The sequence below is a fragment of the Anabas testudineus genome, chromosome 21 (genome assembly GCF_900324465.2).
Source record: "Anabas testudineus chromosome 21, fAnaTes1.2, whole genome shotgun sequence".
In the NCBI taxonomy this organism is placed as follows: domain Eukaryota; kingdom Metazoa; phylum Chordata; class Actinopteri; order Anabantiformes; family Anabantidae; genus Anabas; species Anabas testudineus.
In genome coordinates this window covers 23,066,433-23,091,145 of record NC_046629.1, presented here as the reverse complement: position 1 = coordinate 23,091,145, position 24,713 = coordinate 23,066,433, and the positions used below count along the sequence as shown (strand labels likewise).

At 41.4% G+C, this 24,713-nt stretch overlaps 1 protein-coding gene across 3 annotated transcripts; it reads right to left on the bottom strand.

The window, feature by feature from the left end:
• Window positions 1–168: 168 nt before the first annotated feature.
• Window positions 169–24,430, bottom strand: slc39a10 (solute carrier family 39 member 10). Of its 3 annotated transcripts, none has more exons than XM_026375951.1 (11): window positions 24,353–24,403; window positions 16,505–16,577; window positions 11,985–13,205; window positions 11,481–11,658; window positions 6,829–7,004; window positions 6,241–6,405; window positions 5,992–6,100; window positions 5,602–5,910; window positions 5,047–5,127; window positions 2,864–3,054; window positions 169–2,675 (listed from the first exon to the last, which is right to left on the bottom strand). In XM_026375951.1, the coding sequence occupies exons 3-11, from the start codon at window positions 13,182–13,184 to the stop codon at window positions 2,523–2,525; spliced, it is 2,562 nt and encodes an 853-aa protein (XP_026231736.1). In that variant the 5' UTR covers window positions 13,185–13,205; window positions 16,505–16,577; window positions 24,353–24,403; the 3' UTR covers window positions 169–2,522. The 3 variants fall into 3 exon arrangements, with proteins under 3 accessions (XP_026231736.1, XP_026231735.1, XP_026231737.1); XM_026375950.1 differs by lacking the exon at window positions 24,353–24,403 and adding an exon at window positions 16,678–24,321; XM_026375952.1 differs by lacking the exon at window positions 16,505–16,577 and having other exon boundaries at window positions 24,353–24,430.
• Between the last annotated feature and the right edge of the window lie 283 nt (window positions 24,431–24,713).

Here is a 24,713-nt window from a genome sequence, read left to right as displayed (position 1 = left end):
GTGCAGAAATCCTGCAGCATCCACTGCAGTGTCTCAGCTGCTCCTAGCTACACTTGGTTCCTACAGTCTTCTCCTTTCATTGAGCTGCACTAGTGTTGCTGATAGAGTTCTTATTGTGTGGTGGATTTCCAGTCGTCTCTCTGTCAAAGACCAAGAATCAGGCATGAATTATTTCAGGGGAGTTTATTTCATAATGAGAATGCACAGACGGGCAAACAGCACAGATGTCACATTTTACATTTTCTACCCAGGCTACTAAACACATATACATAAGACAAAGCAAAAATGGGAACAATGGGTTTTAATTTTAAACAGTGAAGAAATGTTGTCTTTGGGGTGCAGATTCTCAGTGTCACTCCTGACAGGACAGAATTGAATTATACAATTACTGTCTCAAGAAAGAATCCTGATGTTTTAAAAACAATCAAAATGACTGAACAATGTGAAGTGAATTTAAAGACTGAGTGTTGAGCTTATTTGATGTTAGAACAGTTCCTGTTTGACATTTACGTTCAGGTTCTGTTAAACAGTGTTTGTGCTAAAATTAAATGTTAACACAAGATGAAATATTAAAATGGCAGTAAAAAGAGAGACAATGCAGATCAAGTTCTATTCTGCATTATTTGCTTTCAGCTAACAAAAACTGCTCCTAACACCAAGACACTGAACCCCAAAGAAGTCTCCATGATCTTCACACAGTTCATTTAAAAAGTAACAAAAGTTGTCAATATTTTATCTTTGTCGAACAAAGAATGACAACAAATTTACACTCAACACAACGTTTGAACTGTTGCAGCTCATGCATCATGCATGATTCAGTCGGACTGACAACATGAGTTCAATGTGACTGGCGGTGATTAACAGCCAGACACAGGCGATGGATGTCACACAGTGACAGGATAAATTATGTCACACACAATATCTGTGTGCTCCAGCAGCTGAAGCTAGGCGGGCTAGCTTATCATCTGAGCTTCAGAACAGCCAATGGAATGTCGGGGGGGGGGCAGTGTCAAGCACCGGCCACTGAAATCCCACGGTCGGGTCGGTTTTGGCCCAGTCACCGGAGCGACCACACACCCAGAAACATACAGAAGGAATGATCGTAAAAATTCTTTAAAACAATAATAATATTTTCTCCTATGGTTTGACAACCTGGGTTAATCATCCATAACAAGTGCAGTGAATGCTGCCATTTGACAGAACACTATATTGCTCCATGTTGACATAAGAGTATAGTCGTCTACTTGCTCTGCTTGATTGTCAGGATGTTAATCGACTCTGACAGAAGTACTTCGAAAACTATAAGCAGGAACAAGACTTTGTTATCAGCTGCTTAGCTACTGACACTAAAGACCTCATATTTACAGTACATCGATAAATCTGCGTTAATGTGACAACTTAACCTCCTACTGTAATTAAATGACTCGATGCAGGTGGGTCCAGTTGGAAAGCACCATTTAGAAACTCAAAGAGGCACATTAACTAAAACTAGTTCATTACATCACTGATTAAGACTGCAGATTGTCAAACCCTTCAAACACTGGTCAGACACTTGACATCTAAACAAAAGAAAACTGTGAATTCCTACAAATACTAAATTGAAAAGCCTTCAGCAGCTGTGTCCGCTATCACTTTAAACTGAAAAGGTTTAATAATTAGAGAATCACATTAGAGAATTCAAAATAATTCTGAAGTAATGATTGAAGAAAGTTGCAGCAAAATATGATGTGTAATGAAAACACTGAGCCGTGTAGAGTCAGCTTAGACGCTGTCAACACACTGTGCCAGTGAAGCTGTGTGAGCTCAAGGGTTTGTTCCAAAAGTAGCAGCTAGCTAAACTGAGCTCTGCGTCTCCTTAAGGACAGTGTGACGTGTGCAGTGCAGCTGTGGTGCTGCTGCAGTGGCCAGGGCTTGGCACACAAAGACACAAGATGTTTGCTACACAGTATGATGACATCCAGAGTTGATGATGGAGTGGAACACGCACCACAGATGTACGGAGCACGGATGATGGGACACACACAGCACAGGGTGGATGAGAGACGAGGACACGGGAGGGGTACGACGACAACACGCTAACAACAGGTGATGATGGATAGGCGATGAGCTGCTGGGCCGTGACAGCTGCGTCTCTGCAGGGGCACGGGTCCTGCACCACCCTAATATCTACAGCTCTTTCCTTTCTTTCTTTTTCTTTTTTAGACGGAGTTCAGAGGAGAGGAGGTGTTTTCTTGTGGAGTGCAGTCTTGATTCTTCCTTCATTCGGCTTCGTTTTTGCTTCACAGGGAGCAGACAGATTGAAACTGACAGAGGACAGGTGATGGACGAGCACAGTGTAGACATCACTAGCAGAGTCATGAGATACGCATAAGCGGCCGCTACACGTATGGAATGGAGGCGCAGGCTATGAATGAGACTCACACTGCATGCACGACGGGGCCGTCACACTGCAAACTAAGCGTGTTAAGGCCAAGATGAACAACACTGAAACATCCAGCTCTCCCCTGCATCTCTCTCCTTCACTAAAAGCCAAAGTCGAAAACGATGCGGTCTTCGAAGATGGCGATGAGCAGCATGATGCCGAACCCGGTCAGCATGCCCAGGTTTTGCAGGATAAAGTGTCCAAGCTGGCAGCGCTTGTGGTCCTCGCTGTCCCCGTGAAGCATTTCTGGCAGCTACGAAAGAGACAAAGTAACCAGTTGGGATCAGAGACAGGCTTCCTCAAATTAGCATTGCAGATCGGGAGGCAGAGAGCAGAGCACTGACTGCCCGCGTGGGAGAGGAGACAGTGAAAGTTAAGCTGATGCTGTTGGAGAGGGACAATAATCACTGTGGGGCTGTCGAGTGCACTGTGCCAACTTACCATATCCACCAGAGCCACATAAAGGAACATGCCAGCTGTGATGGCGAAGATCCAGTTGGTGACATTGTGTGTGTACTGGCCCACAGCTGTGCCAATCAGCATGCCAACGTAGGCCATGAGGGCGGACAGCAGATTGTAGACAATGGCCTGCTTCACTGTCATCCCGGCTTTCAGCAGCACTGCAAAGTCACCTGTCAGCCAGGAGAGACACGCTCATTTAAACACCATTACAGCAATTCCCATGCATCCGGATCTCATTTGAGCGCATACAGCATATCCCAACATGCTGCGTTGAATCACTCTGTTCACAAGTTGTTTATGAAAGATGAAAGTCACGTAAAGTGCAATGCGGCAGCAGTGACAGCAGAGTGTCCAATTTCTGTTCACAGTTTAGAAGGTGACGTGCGCTCTTCTGCTTGGCACATGTCACACTATGCTTTTTTTTCCCCCCGGTCTGCTCTGACTCTGCCTTCAGTGATGAGGTGAACGTGTTCAAAACAAACTCCCTCCACACGTCTGCCGCCACTATCTGTCTCTAAGTAGGTAAAAAACAGACCAGGAGCCGCTCTTTCTAAGAAATCTGTCTTTAACTCCCCTCTGATGCACTTATGATTACATATGCAAGCCGTAGCCTCGCTACCCTCTTCAATCACTGCCGGGCCAAATGCAGGAAGAGGCCCAAGTCTCAGCGGAAACGCCCTGGATTTGGAAAGAGAGATGAATACTGAGGAGGGTGGCCTACATTTCCTGCACAGTGTAACAAGCGGCCTCTTTTCCTCACTAATTACCACAATGAATATATTACCACTCTGCTCTCATCCATCAATCAAAGCCAGGGAAGGAGGGTGGGATTAAAGAGAGACACTGCGCACACACCTTGCTTCAATGCACCCCCCCCCCCCCTTTTTATTTTTTTATTTTTTTATCCCACTTCAACTCACTGTGGCGTTTCCTGCCTCCCCAGTTCCAATCGTTCAGACACGCCTGCCGCCGCCTCATCTACCGCAATTAACACACCCATCACTGCCAATTAGCTTCACTCTGGGTGGTTAAAGAACCCTCATAATCGTCATCTTTGCCATCCAGCTGCTAGTCGGGGGATGGCTTTGTGTTCAGGGGGAGCTGAGAGGTTCACTTGTCAAACTGCTGGGTTTGCCTGACAAGCGGCCCGACGGGGGTGAAGGCACGAAAACTAGTGCTCCTGACAAGCGTCGAATCAACAGGAAATGTGAAATTACATGGCGAAGTGAAGGATCTCGTACTTCTTCACCGTGCCGCTTGTGACGGGAGTCATGCTGAAGTTAACCATCTGGAAGCTCGAGTACAAGTGAGTAAAAATAGCGATAAAAGGACAAAATGCTGGATCAGAATCCAAACTCAAGCTCTTATTCTATATGATCCTAAAGGCTCGCAGATACAGTCAATAATAGAAGATTTTTGGCACTTGAGAGCAGACAAACATAGCCTGTTATTCACCAGTTCACACTCTGCCAATAATCGACACAGCTCTATTCATCAAGCACACAAACGAGGCATGGAAACTGCACCGCACCGAGACACATCATTAGTACTGATCTGCTGTGGATGGCCCCATTGTCTGTCTTTTTTTTTTTTGCCCCACTCTCACCACCTCTTTCTCTCACTATAAACAAACGGAGAGGAGAGCGCTGTGGAGTAAAGGGGAAAAACAAGCACGACTGAACAAAACTGCTCACTGTTGCTGAATCAAACTGAATCAAAAGGGTCCTCGGAGAGAACGGATCTGAATGCAAATGAACGCACTGGCAGCTGTACCGTCTTTGAGTCTGACTGTATTGAACAATGTGTGCCAGGCACGGTGCATCATCTTCACTGACAGACACTCTGACAAGCCATTTCACTGCTGTCAGACAAAAGCCATTAATCTGGCAAAAAAGTACTTTTTCTGGAGCGAAGAGAAGAATGATGATTATTGACATCACTGGGTTTTTAACAGGTTTCAGGGGACAGAGGATCGTGGGACGCGAGCGAGATTAAAGTGAGAAAAGCAGTGATTTGCATAGTGATTACCACGATGTGAACTAACTGCACTGAACTGCTTTGTTGTACACGTTGGATAAAGGATGTGTGCAGTGTCTAGTGTGTGCTGAGTAAATCACTTGTTTTCATTTTCCCCACACTTCCTCTCAGTGCACTACACTTACCAAGTTCATGAGGTAATTCATGGCAGAAAACAGCCACCGACGTGCTGATGCCTCCTGTTATGTTGGCACTGAACGCTGCTCCTGCAGAGGCAAGTTAGTGGAATAGTTTAGGAAAGAAGCTTATTACTTATTGAAGAGTTAAAAGAAAAGATATAGTACACCACTTAGTCTCTCTGTCTGCTACAATCTGGAGATGGTTAGCTTAGCTTAGCATAAAATCTGGAAAGGGGAAACCGCTGGGGTTAGTTGAGCTAACCAGGACCGTCTCCTCAACTAAGAAACTGTTCCAACACCTCATCCTCATTCCAGTTGCACTTTGTACTCAAATAAAAATGCATTGGAAAACTTTGGATTGTTTGGAGTTTGAAACTAAATTAAACTAAATTTCCACAGCGCATTTTGCAAAGAAAATTTAATGCCCCAACTTAAACTTCTGCTTTGTGAAAGATAAACATTATGGCTCTATTTGTTAACGATGACTACAAATGCTGTCATGTAATTTTGTACTAAAATTACTTTTTGGTTTTTTTAGTGGACTAACTCAGAACTTGTTACCTATAGCCAGGCCGTCGCTGAAGTTGTGCATGCCGTCTCCCATGATGACCATCCAGGCGATGCTAGCGATACCAGCATCCTTCATTTCTTGGTCGGAGTGGCAGTTCCCACCATGAGAGTGCCCGTGGCCGTGAGAGTGTCTGTGGTTCTTAGCTTTGCGTCCATTCTCCTTAGTGGGTGACTGGTAGCCCTGTTGGGGGTTTGTGGGTGCTAGTGGCGTCTTATTGGTGGGAGACTCGGGGGTTTGGAGCTCTGTGAGCTGCGTGTCGTTGTGACCGTTGTCACAGGAGATGGTTGTGCTGTCGGGGTCTGGAGCAGACAGGACGTGTTACAGTGACAGCCACAGAGACAGAGCTGTAACCTGATTTAAAGACATGGCTGAGCACTTACCTTCACTGATTGGCTTCAGGTGCAGCCACTCGGCATCCGAGCGCCTATTTAACTTGTGATCTGACAACTTCCTGCCAATCGTACCATCCTCGCCCGCGTTCTTTAACCCCTGTGAGCAGAGACACAATTTAATATTCTATCCACCAAAAATAAAAGCATCAGCTTTTGAGATAGAGCATTTAATTAAAGCCTTGTATCTGCGAGGTTCATCCTCATCCACCGTCTACAGCTGGGTCATGTTCATCTTACCCTCTGGTCTTTGTAGTGCTTAAACATGCCAATACAGTGTTCGATGATGAAGAGGAGGTAGATGCCAGCCAGCGCCGTTAGCCCCTTCCACACTCCATCAAAGGCTGTTACCAGATCAGTGTCATGGCTTGTCCCTGGCTCGCTGTGGTCATGCTGCCCTTGAGACTGAAAACAGAGAAAAATGTGAGGTGGATAAACGATAACACATTTATCTGTTATTTGTTAGTGTGGCTCCATCTGTTCTTTGAAATGCCCACTTAAGCGATAAGTTCAAGTGTATAGTTGATGGGTGCTTTGATAAAAGATAAATACGAAAAAAAACCTTTTATACAGTAATCAGTCAGAGACTAGTGCAACTCAACTACTGTAAATTAATGAAAAAGTTCAGGCAGTTGATTTTAGAAACATTTCAGAACTGGTTACAGTCATTATCAGTCCCAAATAAATAATAAAGCAAAACACAAACAATAAATAATTATTTGTGTGTTGTATAAATATCTGTAACAGGCTGACTGAATTCTTGATGCCTGATTTTGAGGCTTTACTCCACTGTGCAAGTCGTCTGCTGGCTGCCTGTGATGTACTCACGTGAGGCAGCAGGTGAAGGAGAGCGTCGCCACTCAGTGTGCCCACTGCCAGTGCTACCAGGAAGGTGAGCAGGAACTTGAAGCAGGACTGGTTGAGGATGGGTACGAGTACCACGCCCAGCAGAGACAGCAGACTGATGATGGTGATGGACACGAAACCCCAGACCCAGACCCACACTGGAGAAATAGAGACAAAGACAAGTATTTACATCACATCTAGTCTAGTGATGCGTTTTCCATTTCTTACAACTAAACGAAACTGTATGGTTGACTTAAATGTCAGCCAACTGCAAACTAACAGCCATAGCTTCACCATCATTCAGCTGCTGGCTCAATGCATTTTTCCCCTGCAGTACACATGTGAAGGAAACGATCCTCCAGAGGTTTTCAATCGATGTGCCCTTGTGATGACACATGATGCCTACAGCAAGAGACACGAAGTGACATTTCAGCAGAATTCTATTCGCCTCATTTTTCATTCAAGGCCACAGACATAAGACATGAAGCAGGAGAGAAGTCAGAAAGGTACACTATCATTTAACGCGTCAGTCTGGCTGTCAGTCCACGAGGCGTTCGCAAACAGCGAGTGAGAAAGTTTATGATTCTTTCGTCACTGAGGACAAAATGGTTAATGTAGTATGAAATTCAATGTCACAGCAAAGCTGGTGGAGTGTTTACTAAAGTGATGCTGGGTTGTTCACTGCTGACATTCAGCCATACTGTAGGACATCTATTGACTGAAGCACAGCATGCATGTAATGCACATCTTACAGTCAACTGGCTGCATTTCTGAAGCATGTCACAACACACTCAACTAGTGATCTGTAAATACTATATATACTGAAAGGAACAGTATAGAAAACACCTGCCATGAATAATGTTGCTTCTTTTTCCCCTGAGTAAGTATTTGTCTACCTCCTGACTGGTCAACATATTAAATACTGTGGAGAAATTGGTTAATTCAAACAAACAAAAGTAACAGAGCTGAGACCAACCCAGAGGATAAAATTACCAATAAAAGTAAAATCACATTGACAGACACACTTCCTCTCCTCATCTAATCGGCCCCAGGTGGCATCTCTTGTGAAGAGATGATCTGAAACACGTCTTCCTGACAGAGTGGTCTTTAGAGAGACTGGATCAAGCTGTTATTGTCCCATTACCCAGCTGTAGCATTAAAAAACATTACAAAAATAACGTCTCTCCCCAGGCAGCAGTTACTGAACTCAGAAAACAGGAGGCTGGAGTTCCTCCTGGGGGAAATATTTTAACTGAAGAGGCAGACACTGATGCTTAAGTGCTGATTACATAGACATTTGTCATTAGCTTTTGGGATGCTTGCTTGCAAAACTCTGGCTGTCATTGTAGGTTTACTCACTTGCTGCAACACTATAATGTGTTGGGTACTTTTCTCAAGCATATTAATTCAAAAAGGTTACTTTGAAGTAATGTAATGAGCACAAAGCACTGAAACACGTCTGAAAAAATAAGATCTAGATCAGAAACATTGGAATCTTTGACATTTATCCAAGCTGGGTTGGAATTTTATATTTTAAATGCACAGAACTGTGACATTTATCAAATATGTATATATCTGTTTTAGTTCTAAATCAGAATAGATCTGTTAGATTATGTATCTATGGCTGAAAGATAGTTTTTCATAAAGGCAGTATGTAGAGCAGCAGACAACACCCAGTAAGATCTGCTAAAATTATGTATTAAGGAGAGAGCTTCATCATCAGGAAGGACAAATTGTACTGAATGAGACGATTCTCCTGAGAGTTAAACTTTTTAACAACCCTCGCTTTCTCGTTTTACTGCCAACAACCATTTTCAATGTGTCTTACACAAGTAAAAGTGCTACAGTTGAATGCTTTCTTATTTGGTGCATCAGGCGGAACACAGTGTAACCCTGAGAGGCACCTGTATATCAGCCAGACAGTACATCACTGAAGATCCTTCACACTCACGAAGCTCATCTACTTCTCTATCTCATTACCTTTATGCTGTTGTGGTTTTGGAGGTGGAGGTGGGCAGGGGGCTGCAGCAGAGAGATAGAAGGTGGTGATAAAGGAAGAGAAGGAGACCCACTGCTTCATGTCTTCCCTCCAATTACCCATCTCCTGTGAGCCATGGCTCACAAAAAATGGCCCAGGGTGTCGCTTAGGCTATCCTAATTGGCACAGTGCAAAAAGAGAGGGGAGTGGGGACCAGAGAGAAACAAACTACAAATTTTCTAAGCTTCCCCATGGATGCCAGCAGGAGGTAAATGAGAGGCAGCTCTGTGTGGTGTGGTGGTTGTATCTTGGTGCATCACTGCGAGAGAATCCAGCGCCTCGAGTTTTCTACTAATGAGGATCGTTCCTGCCCTTTTGACTTGCTCATGCCATCTTCCTCGAGGTTATTACCATTTTTATGACTGTTTTTAGTGGTGCACACTGCTGCCTGAGGCACATGCGGTACAGGTGTTTCTAAAGGGGCGCATGTGTTTAATAATTAAAGACTTAAGAGGGCATGCATTTAGGGAATCTTTCCCATCTCACAGCTGAATTTAAATGTCTGAGGCTTTGACATTGTTATTCCATCCTGCTCAAAAAAGTAACAAACATTTTTTTTGCAGCTAAGAACACTGTCATAAAAACAACACTTTCTACTTCTAATGAAAATAAACTCAGTTTGTACAGAACAGGTTGTCACCTCTCACTTACCATGTTGTCCATGCTTTGTAACAACAGCTCCTCAACCTCTTTACATAAACTGAACTAAAAGTCCAATCATGCTTCAGGCATCATAAAGTACAAGACAACAAATAAATGCAGCATGCTCAGATTGATTATTCTGCAGGATCAGAATGATTTTCATTCCAGGTGCTGGATGACACACACACACACACACACACACACACACACACACACATCACACACACACAGAATCATAACACATAAATCCTAGCAAAAAGTTTTGCAGACTTGCAGCATGTTATATGCTTTGCTATTTTTGTGTGTGGGAAGTGAGAGTGAGACTTTTGGTCCTAGTTTGATTTGTACCAAGGTTTTATGGCTTTACAAGCTTTATTTCACAATCTGTAACTCATTAACACTACGACTTTATAACATGCATTCTCCTGCACCTGCAGAGACTGTGAACAGGGCAAAACACTGGCCTCCATTCATTCTTTGTATGTCATCTCTCGCCTTCACTTATTTCAAGGTTTTCTTTTTGAACATTGTTAATCCACAGATATCAAACACAAATTGAAAGAAACAAAATGAGTTGAAGAAAGACGTCTATGACGTGGAGGCCAAGCTCCCTATACAAATCATGAGTGCTGCAATTAGTCGAGTGAATGATCCTAATTCTGTCACATGATGGATGTTATATGGTACACTGACCATCTATTCATTCAAACATTGACTTTAATGTGCCAAGAAAAAGTGTCAATGTCTTTCTGGGTGACTTGCACACATGTACAGCAGTGGAGGCGTGGCCAACTGACTTCTCTTAATCTACTCACATAACACAGATCAATTGTTATCAAGATGAATCACACAGGACAATCTTTAACTGTAAAGATGTGCTTATAGTTTGTTATTGTAAAAGTTAAGAGCTACTTCACAAAGCAAACACGTAGCAAGCTTGGTGTCTCACATTCAAAGACTATTGTCTCCATCTTTAAAGTAGAGTTATTGAAGTACTGGTGGTGTAGAAATACACCAAGCTTGAGATTCAACAGGACTAGCATATTCACATGCTCTTTTTAGGTAAATTCATTTTAGAAACTTTAAGTAACTTTCAATGTCCAGTTTTTTAAAACAAATAAAAGTGAAAAACAAGGGAAAAAACAGGCTCCCTCACCTACCGAGGGACTACCTTATCAGTGTAATGAAAATGAGAACAGATGGAGCAAACAATAGTGTGTATACCCAAAAATCTGTAAAATTCCTGACTCACCTCAATAATAATAATTATAATAATAATACAGTTAGATTAGTTCAATAAATATTCTGTTATCCAGGCCTCCGGCTCCTCACCAAGACAGCTGCTCCCGGTTATACATTCTGATAGCATCACATTATAAACTCTAGTGTTCTCCCTGTGGTTTCCCGTTTATGAAGATGGCTGTTTCCTCTGGCCGATGGCACCAGATAACCAATAACTTATATTGAAGTTCTTCTCACAAATATCAAAGTACTGTATCTAAATGTAAGACATCCCATCTAAATGTTTCATTACAGTCCAAGTGTAAAAAGTAAAACAAAACCGTGAACAAATATTACCAGAAAAATTGGCGTCTAACGATCAGCTGAAAGCAAACATGAGAGATGTTAATGTAAGCACCCCACAAGTCCCTTCTTTATTCTGAATATTTGTTACAGTGCACTGGTTAGGTCAAGAGCTGCAGGCTCTTTCTCCTCTTTGGGCAAACCTCAACCCCTTAACATGCATAATGAGTCTAAGTGTTGTCTTTACCTACCCTTCATATTTTCACTGTACGAAATATCACGAGGAAAAAGCAATATTCAAATAGAAACAGTTTTTTTAAATCTGACTTTTGGAGGAAAACCTTGACAGAGGCCTCAAGTGCTTTAGACTGGGCTGACATTTTTGTTTGCTGCCTTCAGCAAACAACTGAATAAAATGGTTGGCTCTTACCAGAACTGACAGGCTCCAAGGCTTCCTGCTCAACATCCATCTGGTGGTAATGGCGGATGCAGACGCGACTGTCTATCTGGTAGAGCAGGGCTGGGCACAGGAAGGTGAACTGGGTCGGGGAGATGGCTGATTCAGGAGTCAGGCCATAGTAGGTGAGTAGCTGAGTCAGGTTCAAACACTGGGCAAAGAAGAAACACATTTCATACTTATGGATGGGGAGACATAGAATTGGACCGTGACATTTTAATAGTAGGTCAAACATATTTTGCCCTAATTTCCCCCTGCTTACTGAGTGTTCAATTGATTGAAGGTAGTTTGTTCTAAATATCATTTTTAAGGCAGAGAAACCCAGCTAGTTCATTGACTTCATGATGTTGTAGAATAACAAACTCACTTGTTAGATATTAAAAAATAAATTTAGCTTCATTAGTGACCATTAAGAAAATGATGATTCCCAAGAAACACAACACATCAAAATGTATTTGTTAGTTATGAGTGCCTTACCTCCTCGTGCTGATGTGACAATCCACCTGGATGTCCAGCGAGAAGGGGAACTGGTAAAGTGGGCGTGGAAAGCCCACCAGGAGCTTCTCTCTTATCTTTACGAGAATGGCTGTGACTGTGTCTGTGATCATGGTCATGACTATGTTCATGGTCATGGTCATCAGATGGAGGTGTGAGAGTGGAAAGGGTTTTGTTTCGCCCTCTTTGACCTCTAAACCTTGCTGGCTTTCTGGGCTTCTTGAGCTGGCTTTCTGTGGGGACAGGAGGGGACTGTAGCTCCTGAGGGACTTGGGAAGGCTCTAGGTGGTCAGAGAGCACCTGTTTCTGACTGAGAGGAGGAATGTCTGTGCCATTCTGTATTTGATGAACATGATCGTGTTCATGGTCACCATGATCATGATCACTGTGAGGTTGAAAAGACAGGTCCTTGTTGTTCGACTGCACCTGCTCATGTTTGTGGTCTCTGTCATGTGCATGATCATGACCGTCGTGGTTATAATCAACTGTGTCCTGCACATGTACATCAGAATGTTTATGGTCTCTATTCTCTACCCTGGTATGATCATGACTATGTTCTGCATCATGCCCATGATCGTGGTCAGGATCATGATCATGTTTCTGTTCATGGCCTCTAGGTGCACCAGCAGCTGGACTGGCAGCAGTACTCTCTTTGCTGCATGCAGTGGGAACTTGTTCTGTGTGTGGATGGTGGGAGCTGGATTTATGGTGTGGCCCATGCCCATGTCCCTGACCATGGCCTTCATGTTCAGATGAATGTGAGTGAAGCCCTTTCTGCATATCCAGCAAGTCAAGGTGGGCTACGTGGTCATGGCCCAAATCCTCATGTTCCACATCTACCATCTTCACTTCACCCAAGCCCAAGCTAAACAGCAGACTCTGAAATCCCTGGAAATCTAGTTGGTCCTTCTGGCCGTAGCGCCGGAACAGCTGCTGGATGTAGAAGCGCTGCTCTTCCTCAAGAGCATCTTCATCATGCTTCATGGACTTTGGGGAAATGGTAGCTCCTCTCATATATGGAGCTTCAGAAATCTGCAAGTCACTGTGGGCATGTTTGTGGTCAGCATGCCGATGTCCACCGTGCTGATGGCTATGTCCTTCTGCATGGCAGTGGTTGCACTGGTGGAAGAGGAAGGTGAGTACACACAGGAAACAGAACTTGGTGTGCACGTGGACTCGCATTGTCCCCTCAGTTTTGATCCCCTGCAAAAACAGAACATGGACAGTATCACAATTTGAGAACTTTTTTCTTAAGTGAGCTTAATTCATCGCTTTATGTGGGGCTCTAAAAGTCGAAAGGGAACACACGCGCACACACACGTCAGACAGCTGCTTACAGACAACTTCAAAACTGACATAGGAAACAGTTTTTTTTGGAGGAAAGCTTTGCTTGGTTTCAATATGTATATGAAATTACTGTCACTGTCATGTACTGAACATCTTGCTCCTGTATTTAGCTCCAAGTCTACTCACCCAGTTTTAAGACCACAATGTTGAAATAAATTGGTAGATAGAATGATAGATTAGACCATTATAATGGCAACTGTAACTCATAAAGCTCTGCCATCATGTGTGAGGTATTTAAAGCTAGACTAAAATATCACAATATGGATACATGTCAATACACAGTATATCTCAAAAACAAAAGGGTATCTATCTATCAAAATTTATTCTAACAGAAGAAATGCCTAGAGCGGAATCATCTGTCAAATGTGTGCAAAAATCACATCTCACGCAAGGAATTATGTTCCACTTTTATGCATTACCTCAGAAAATAAACTATTTTTGTAAAACAAATCTGACTAAAATCAGACACGGCCCGTCCAAAAAATGTCACATACTCTTATTACTCTTATATTTAGTTGGACCGCATTTAGCTTTAGCTTTGATTACAGCACACATTCACTGTGGCATTGCTTCGATAGGCTCCTGCTATGTCACAACATTTATTCCCGTCCAGGGTTGCATTCATTTTTCGCCAAGATCTTGTATTGATGATTAGAGAGTCGGACCACTGCACAAAGTCTTCTCTAGCACATCCCAAAGATTCTCAATGGGGTTAAGGTCTGGACTCCATGGTGGCCAATCCATGTGTGAAAAAGATGTGTCATGTGCCAGCTGAAAAATAATCATCTATGCAGTAATTATCCAATGGGAGGTTCTTACTTATTTGCTTAGTCAAATCCAGGTGGTGACTTTTTTTTTTGGACGGGCAGTGTATATTTGAACTTAAGACTTTTACAAGTTAATAATGAACGAGAACAGCAATATCTCAAATTAAGGAATCACAGTTATAAATATAACAATACATTTTCACACATTCATTATCAAATTAATTAATATTAATAAAATATTTTAGAGGCCAAACTCAAATGTATCAAAAGATAGGAAGTAGTGAGTAGCTATGAGCCAGGGGCACAGTATAAAGAAGATTATGAATGGCAACTGGTATCAGATCAATCAGTCTTGATGTCATTAAATCACTGATCAATACAGGCCCTAAAAAGCCAAATCAGAGTTTATCAAAGATGCACTAAGGCATAGTATTATAAGGTAGCAGGTCAGCAGTAGTTTAAATATAAAGTAAAGGAAAGTAATCATCCACATCATACATAGATACAACAATGAAACTAGCTAGGCTGCTACCTTCAGCTGCAAATAACATATCTAATAACTGAAACAAGGACCCTTTTGCAGCACAATAAACTCTCTTCTGAGATTTGTGTAACAAATCACTTGTTTTCCTCCACTCTAAAAAGCCTGAAGCAGCAATATCACTCCAGTCAAATGATCCTCATAAGGTCTCTTGTGAAGCCTGTGGGTGGTTGATGTGTGAGGGTGGGGGTGGAGAGGAGGAAAGAGAGGTCAGATGAGAAAACACTGCTGGATAATGGTAAGATGGCACATAGAAGAGACCAGACACACCAACGCACATATATACACTCATCTTTGGCAGCCTGATTGTTAACAAAGTTTTTACTGGATTTACAGCATGCCCTTCATGAGGGAATAGATTTGTGTTGTGCAGTCCACAAATAATGGGCTAAATGTCCAAAACAAAGAGGGTGATATATCCTCCTCTCAATTGTGGAAGCTAGTAACAACAGATTGCACTCTGTAGGCTTGTGGGAGCAACAGCAGCAAGAAATGAGCACAATATAACTACACTGATTTCTGTCTGGATACCCGCAATAACCAAAACATTACAAAACAAATACTCAGAGGAAAAGATGCTAAGAAATAAGTCAAGGTATTTTAAATATTGTTACACAAGAACATAACATAATGGTGATAAACATATAATCTGCTTTTGTCACTCAGTTTAACTCCAGCTGTCAGAAATCCCTAAATATACAATACTATTATCCATCACATTAAAGTATTGTGCAAAGAATTCAATTATAAACTTTAAATATAGATAATACAAAGTCCTTATTTAAGCTCCAAAGATTTGATCATTGTCCAGAAGGCAATAGCTTATCAGCCAATGACTATTAGCTCATTGTGGAGTTCCTTCTCCCCATAAAACAAGATCAAGAACTGTAAAACCAGTATTATCTCAGTACATAGTAGACTGCATCTGTATTTTTAAAGTGCTGTGTAATTCTAGCATTTTTGTCAAAACAGAATTTTGCTGTCAATTGACATTTCTGCTCAAATTAAATAAAAAAAAAATCTACAATAGACCTACTCAGTCATCCAGGTGACGAACATACAGCAATTCAATATTTTCAGAAATCTTTAAATATCACAAACACTCACAAAGCATTTCAGGTAAAAACGGTTACTTTACTCTGATGTAATTATCATTTAAAATCCCCTTCAGAAACTAGAAGCGAGGCTACTTACCACTCTGTGCGTTTGAATGAACGGTGTGTGAAATTAAGTTTGACCAACGAGTAAATGATTGTGTTCTGACTCAAGGCTGCAGACAGTAAGTGTGGTTACAAGCCTACTTCATGGCTGTTGACAAGACACTGTTTATAAACATGAGACAGCAGTGACCTATGAACCTTGCAGCAGATAGGTTGGGGCAAAACCAGGACACATTTTAAGAGCACACCCTCTATGCAGCAACAGAGCTTGCTGTGTTTTCCTTGATTAGAATCTTTGTTAAGGCTGGCCTTTAAGAGAAACAAGAGGATGTTTGTTCTGTTTAATATGAAATTCTTATTGTGTTAATTGTGTTACACAAATTCCAATCTGAAATGTAACCATTACAAATTAATTTTAGTATAAATAGTTTGTTTGTTTTTTGTTTTTTTACTGAACTTAAGTTATCAACCGGTTTGTTTACGTCTTGAAATTCAAATAAATGAAGAAAAAAAAACTTGGGAGCTGTATATTAATATGTGCTGCAGCCAGTCTGTCTGTTTAATGCAGGAACATTATCTTAACAGATTTCCCTAAGGTGTCAGTGATCTAATCACAACTTGTCTCAACACAAGATAAGTAAATAATCCTATCATTATACTGTGAAATGCAACAACTTGGTAACTCACCGTAACACGCGTCCTTCTTCTTGGTCCCCCAGCTACAATATGAGTGGGTTTTCCAACTCTTCTAAAACACGCACTATGGAAAAATATTACACAAGGCAAACAAGTCAAAATCAGACTCATATATATGACTTTTTTTATGTCAAGCTAGCCTAACAGTCTACAAATAGAGTTACCTGAAGCAGTGCTCATCTTGTCACAAAAGGTGAACAATGTGACTATTTCTTGTCAACAGCTGAAATTGATGAAATTTGTCTTCACCAGGAGATTATGCACTGCATCTATTAACGTGCTTTACAATCAATGCGTTTTATTCACTTTTCATTTTAACAACCTCCTGCTGACAGTAATGTTGTGAAACCAGTTTGCGCTGCCTTCAAATACTCTCCCAAACAAATCAATTTCAAAATCAGGAGTCAATGTAAATAAGCCAACTAATTGTCAGATGTGAGCTTACTCACTGCCTGGTGCTCAATCATTAGCCGAGCCTGGCCAATGACTGACCTGTGGCTCATTCACACAAGGGCTTGTGAGGATGTTATCTCTGCTTTGAAGTATACAAGCCAGAAGTGTTGTCTTCTCACCCTTATGAAAATCACCAGGAACACACCAACGCTATGTTTGAATATTACTATTTGTGTAATGTTTAAGTAAAAACAGTGCTTTCTTCTTTCTTCCAGGCAATCTTTTAACATCTGTTAAGCCCTAGAGGTCAATATTTTTATTCACGGTGGTTCACCTCTGTTTGAATACACGGCAGAAAAGCATGCTGAGCCACGTGAAGTGCACAAAGCACAGTGTGTACATTCTGTGTGTAGTGTTTATTCTACCATGGTCTTTTTACTGTTTGTGATCTATTATAACTCTGCCGAATCATAAATGGAGCCATAGCAGATACATTTCAAGACATGCAGACATGCCAACATGTCACAGTAGAAAAAAACAGACACGATAGCTAAATTACAATTAACTGCTTTCGTTTCTTTTAGTCCTGATGATGAAATTATCAACTTATGTCATCATGACTTACTGGGACGTTTGAATAAAAACAAACTTTCATTGGTGCTACGCTTTTCCTACTATGAAAAGTCAAATTGTAGCAACACATGCTAATGTTTTGGCTACTGCAGCCATGCTCCGCAGTACGTCAGGAGTGAGATAAGAGAAACGACAGAAAATATTAAGGAAAACTCTGTTACAGAAGAAAACATCCTGAAGTACAGAGCCCAAGGCTCAACAGACAAAATTAATGTTGAAATTTTAAGTGTGGAGATATTGTGGCTAAGCAAAGTCCAACTGAGAAGTGGCGTGCACTGCAAACTACATCAAAGTCAGGTAATACCATTCATCTTTTTACCATCTGAAGCAGTACCATCATTTACAGCCCTGATAGTCCACTTTCCAGTGCTGTGTGTTAGAACATTAAAAAACAAAGAAATACAGTGATGTCACACAAAACGCCAAAAGGAGCTTTCAGAGGATCGACGATCAGGAACTGTTCATTTACATAAAACTGGAAACGGTTACAAAGTGATGTCAAAGACTACAGTTAGACAAACAATCTACAAATGGAGACACTTAGGGACTGTGGCTACTCTTTCAGGTAGTCATCATTGGTACTGGCTAACATCTGTGTTCATAAGTCTACAGTAGGTAAAACATTGAACAAGCAGTCACCCAGTTATTAATTCAAAGGGTTCAGATACTTTTTCCACTGGCACTATAAGGTTTTTATGGTTGTTCTCAATAAAGATATAAAAGATCAGAATTGTTTTGGAGTTATTATTTTAGGAACATATATTGGTTAATACTCGTGACTTAGATGAAGATCAGAACACATTTCTTGACAAATGAATGCAGTAAACCTACGTACTTTTCATACCAAACTAAATACTTTTTCTTGCCACTATATGTGAAATAGACAATGAGCATGGAAATGTTTTTTCCCCCTCAACTTTCAACAAATTTCAGCCTAAATCAAAGTAAATAAGGCCCATGAATGTTCTGTTTTGATAAATAACTTTTTTTTCATCAGTTTCACGCATGGTTACAAAGAGATTACTATAAATTTATGGTTATGGTTTTTACTACCCTACAGCCAGCTTTAAAAATGAAAATAGTAAGTGACTTGGAATAGCATACAATCAGTTGAATTTCTTTTCATAAAACATGCGAGTGAAGAAAAAATACTCACCTTGGCAGTGCAGCATGATATATATATATTTGTGAGCCAGTGTACTTTCAAACAAACATTAGACTTACTAATAGCTGATCTTGAACGTCAGTTTCATTTTGCAAGGCACAACTAAAATGTGAGCATTAATGTGGTATGTCACTGCCAAGATGAACAGCTGGCAAACTAACCTTTATAAAATGTTTAATTCACTTTTATCACATCTAAAAACCATATTATTCCATGTCTTAAAATATTTTCTGTCTTTTCAGTCTGACAACAGGAATCTTGTTATTTCTGAGAGGGGGGGGGCACACGACTTAGCCCTTAAGCTGTCTCATATGATTCTCACACGACCATACACGTCCTCATCACAGTATCAAGATGGTGCCTGCAAGGAAGCGGAAAAGGAGATGAAGCAAAAACTATAAACTATTCTGGTATTCAAGTAATATCAAATGGCTAGTGTTATTAACCAAGTAAGAAGTTATAAAGTAAAGTTTGTCTGTGCTGCTGATCCTGATCTGATAACTAGTGAAACCAATAATGACTCATTTTTAAGTATAATATTTAATGACGTTGTTAATGTTAAACTTAGGGAGTAGAATGTTAATATGCAGGAAAGTTTGTCTTTTGCATGAACAAGATACAGAGGTTTTCAAAGAAAACTAAGGGTGACCATTTCAGAAGATTTGATATGAAGGCATATTCTCTGTATTTTACTAACATGGCACCAGAACCAAAATGGAGCAGGCTATTAAAAGCCAATCTTACTTTCAGATCAATTGTTTTGTACAAAGTGAGAAATAAATGTGACTTTTAATAAGTAAGGCAGCTTCCCAGGGCTGTGACAGCTATGTCAGAAACCATTGAAGGATAGGTTCAGAATTTTTCCAAGAGGGTCTTAAAACAATTGTTAGGTGCCCTTAAACAGGTTTTGCCCGACGTAACTATTCCTCCTAAAGGCTCCTGAATGTCTGTTTTAAAGACAGATTTGAAAAACCGTGAACCTTTCCTTATCGTAAGCTTCCACTTTTGATCCGTACCCAGTTAGCTATACAACCAAAGCTTGCACTTGCAGTGTAAGAACACCATTTGTTGTTCAGACATAAAAATAAAAATATATGAGATGAGTTTTTCTTAGTAAGGCCTGAGGCACGCAAGAGGGGGCAGATGTCAGCTGCCACATGGACCCAACTCACAGCAGATGGTCTGTGAGAATCTTGGAGCACCATAATCTGCTGTCGTTTCATGAGACTGAGAAAAGTAAAATAGATCAGTGACTCAAGTTCAAGTGACACATCTCTGCTGACAATCACCGAAGACAGCTACAGAAATAATAGCCCGTTTTCAGCGTGCCCATTGCTGTTTTCTATGTGTGCACTCAGCAGTGGTGAGGCTTCACAGTGAGACATTACAACACTGATGGACAAAATGTGAAGTCATTACAGCTTAGCTTAACTGTCCACAAGAAAAACAAGCAAGTATACAGTTCATGTTTACAGACACAGAGCTTTTGGCATAATATCGCCAACCACCTTCTCCAAAACACATTAAAGACTGTCCTCAAGGTAGTAATTTTGACAGATAAAACTAGCAATCCTCTGATCACGAACGGTTATTCAGTGGAATTCATCTTAAGCTGTGTGTTAAGTTCCTAACATAGTAACAGTCCCATAGCAACCTTTATATTAAAATAACCTACCTGACAATAGTAGGCTACTTGTTATAGAAGACTCAGAATAAAGAGCAGGTGAAGACAGATGCCTTGACTGAATTAAAAGATAAAACGAGAAAGAAAAGTCTAACTTGAAAAAAAGTCATGCACATTTCCAATTTCCGCAATTCTAAGTACCCAGTGTTATAATTTAAATAGACTGCATGAGTAAAGGAAATCTGAGAAACAAAGCTGACACATTGCATCATTCAGTAAATACCCTACATCCCTTTGTGGTATGAAATTATGCAGTGGGATAGCATGACACATGCAGGTTTAAATAAAACTGGTCACAACTTCTCAGAAAGTCAAACAGCCCCTTACATGACAAATCCTACATCTATATCAGGTTTTGCAGGTTGAAGCCACTGAGTCTTTTTGACAATATCGCTGATGGAAGACGCATGTATATAGTCCTGTTCCACAAGTAGAATCAAGGAGCTGCAACAGAAGACAGCGAAAGATCAGTGTGGTGAGACGCAGGTGCACGGCTGATGCTCTGTGGCCTGGAAGCATGTTCATCGTAGTGCAAATAAGACCGCAAGGCATAGACTAGTAAACAGAACAATCAGCTGAGGAACACACTGTGCAGATGTCAAAGAAATAACACCCTGGCAAAACACAGGGTGATGCTTACCTCCAGTCAAAAATAAGCCAAAACGAACAAGCGTTCACGCCACACCAATACATTCACGCCAGCCCTAACATAGGCAACTGGTTAAATGTTTTGAGGATTTTGAGTCCAGTGACTTAACTAATTTGTACAGGGAGGAGGGGAGGCACAGGGAGGGAATGTGTGTCTGCATGTTTGAGCAGTCAGGGAGCTGTGTCTAAGATCTACCACCTGACCAGCCACTCATGGGCTGTACATGTGTCCACATGTGCATTTTTGCTGAGACATTCGGCCCAATTTATGACTTTGCCAACATGTAAATCAGGAACCTGAAAATACTCCATCATAGTGTTAGTCCTGACCTCAATGTTGATCAAAATACAGCGATATTGAAACTCATCCACCTGTAAGCACAGATCTGCCTTGCAGAATTAGCTTGACATACAGAGGTATTTACTCTGTCCAGGCTTAAATCTTAGCGGAACACTTCATTGTACAATAAACTGATGTCTAATGTAGACCATACTTAAACTAAAAGCAGTTATTCAAACAAAAATGGTTTACAAATGTTAGGAGGACTCACCACAATAGACACTGTGCTAAATTTACATGATGTTAGAATACTGAATTACATGTTAGGCAACTTCAATTTACTAGTGCAGAAACAAAGAGACAGCAGGAGCTGTGTGGCTTTTACAAATACCTACCCAACAAAAGAATACCTGAATATCCACATCTTTGGGTCCAGCCCTAGAAAGAACTGACAGCTTTAAAGTACTGATTTTACCACTAATAAAATCCCTAAAAGTTGCTTTAAATGTGCAAGAGCTCTAGCAGGTTGTTCATCACCTAAATAATTGTTTAAACTAGCTGTCTTTCGAACGTTATACTCATGAGGTTTTATTAAGGCAGTCAAACTCATCCCAAATAACACAAATATGGGAAGATACCCTTATGGTACAGTGCAAAATGCTCTGCGCATAAAGAACCATATCATGGACAGCAGGAGTGTGGGAATGGTGTTACATGTGGAGCAGATTGTGGACACTGTGAGCACTAAAACAAACAGCCAGGCCTATGTTTACAAAATTCCTGTTAGAAACCTGCAGCTGGCAGCAACAGTGATTTTCACTGAGAATTTGTACTGTAAGTTACTGAGGTGGGGTTACATTTAAAAACAGTGTAAAAACCACCCATGCTAATAAATGGTCTTTAAGGGGCGCTTGAGTAGATCTGTAGTCTGGGGCTGACTCTGTGTGTTTACGTGCAAGACCCTGAGGACAAGGTCATTGAACCAAGAGACAAATGTTCCTTTTAATTAAATTTTTCTGTAAAATGTCCTTCCACTGAAGCTTTGTGGACCTGAAAGACCAGAGAATTTCAAACACTGCATAATATCCAGCTTGAACAGAAAACTCAGATCAAGGACATGACCAGTGCAATCCTGTGTTTATTGTGTTTGCTTCCTTTGTCCTCTTCCCAGTGTAATCCAAAAATAAGTGCCAAACCCTTCTGTTCACATGTAGTAAGCCTGCTTTAGCTGTTTAGCAAGCACAGCAATGACCGAAACACAATCTCAGCAACAACATTCAAGGGGGTATGTTTGTGGGTTATGGAAGAATAAGTTGGTTCTGTTGTTACACGTGGAACTCATACGGTCCCATCTGTAGATGTTTGCTGAGTCTAAATGCTCTTTTCCAGCACAGCTCTGAATTAAAAAAAATAAATCACATAACTGTACGTCTTAGGATGTAAATCTTAAGCACGTTGGATGTATTTAACATGTTACAAAAGCAACACTTACTCAATTACTGTGGCATCACTGTGTTAAGAGTTTTAAAATGTACAATGGATGTTTTTACATCATAGCCTTAAGCTATAGTTTTAAGCCGCATGCTTTAGTCACAGAATACAAATACTTGTGTTGTAAATAAGTATTGCTAAAGCAATTAAAGAAAAATTGCTTAATGGCAGTCTACTAATCAGTTAACCTACTATTCAGCCAGTTGAAACGTTGTTTTCTATGGCTGAGACAATGACACAGTCGGGATGTTCCTCTCCTGCTTAAATCTCATGCTTAAATTGTGACAATCAAAACACAATAAAGGTTATTTAAAATGCATCCACAGATATTAGGGTACAGGTTACTGTGTTATTTCAGATGAAACCACTAAACCTGTGGCTTAACAGTTCTTTGTCCCCTGTATTCAGCCAGGGTTAAAGGAGAAAGCCGATAACACTGGGATGTTCCACATCTAAAAGCGGCACTGTTTCCAAAGTAAACCAAAGACTGTTCTCGTTTTATTAAATCATTCTGGCTAATTGTATAATTAACCAATGCACCAAAGTTCTGTTAGTTGTCTTATGTTTTAATGAATGCTTTCACAAGAGAGACGATGGGATGCATATGAGCACTGTACCTGACAACACCCAACTCTGGGAGTAATTAGGTCTTTTCATTAAGTGTTTACATAATGCTCTGCCCCCTGCAGCTTTAATCACCTAAAAACTAATCTGATACTGTCTAAGGGGAGAAAACACACATTACCATTCAGGGTCTGGTGTCTCCTGATCACACAGGCCACGTAGGTTTTTTGTAGCCTCATATGCAACTTTACAAAAAGGATGTTTGTAAAGCTTGTGAACAAGTCACACAGCAAATCACGTTTTCTCATTGTTGATGTTACTAAACTCGTCATTATCGTATAAAGACATTACCATATCCCAATATAACCATGGTTTGGTCATCAGGAAAGGCGTTAAGACTTATATCAACAAACAGACGAGATGGTCTCACATGTGCGACGCCAGCCCATCGAGCTGTGTAAAGATTGAAGTTTCATGTTTAAGCTAATACAGTGTGTTGTGCTAGCTTAGGGCTGCTGGAGCCACGCTGCTCGTCCCGGGGCAGAGCTCCGATACCGCCCACCGCTCATCCACACTGCACGTGGTGCACATAACGCACCGCTTCGCCCGCCTGCTAGTCTGCCTCATCACCGTGCCCTCGAAGCACCAAGTGAAACCAACACATAACCGGTCGGTCAAGACTCAAACGAGCCCCAGAAACCAGTCCGAGGCTCGTACTCAGAGCTAACCAGTCCGTTCGGTTTTCTGACAGGCTAATGCTAGCCCGGAAAGCACGGCAACAATTCAACAAGCTAACGTTAGCTAGCGGACGAGTCACAGGAAATTAGCACTTAGCCCAGAAAGAGCAACGCTGTCGTACGCTGCCTGAGACTCCGCAACAAATGCAAGCAGTGGTTAGAAACATCAACACGGCCCCAACAAACGCTGCCCGAGTCCATGTTGTGGGAGTGAGTGATAGTGAACGGGTTTTTATACAGTTACCTCACTCGAGTGCCGTGTGCATCTCCTCTCCGCTCGGTACCAAAAAAACCCGTCAGGTTCACGTCGACGCGCCGCACACCAGAGATTCGCCAACGCTTCCTGCGGACTTTACGTAGTCTGCGGCTGGGGCGGAAGGACGGGCTGCGCCAACTGCGCAGCGCACTGAGGAAAGCGCTGACGTCCTGTTTTCCTCCAGACTGTGTGTGGACCGTCACATGACCCGGAGTCAAGACGGCACCGAGCAAACAAAACACGCTAGAGTCAAGAAAGTGTGTCCCAAGTTGAACTGTTACTCATATCCTGTCTGTGTAAGTCCCTCACAGCTCATCAGTACAGCAAGATGTGGTTAAAGACAGAGTCA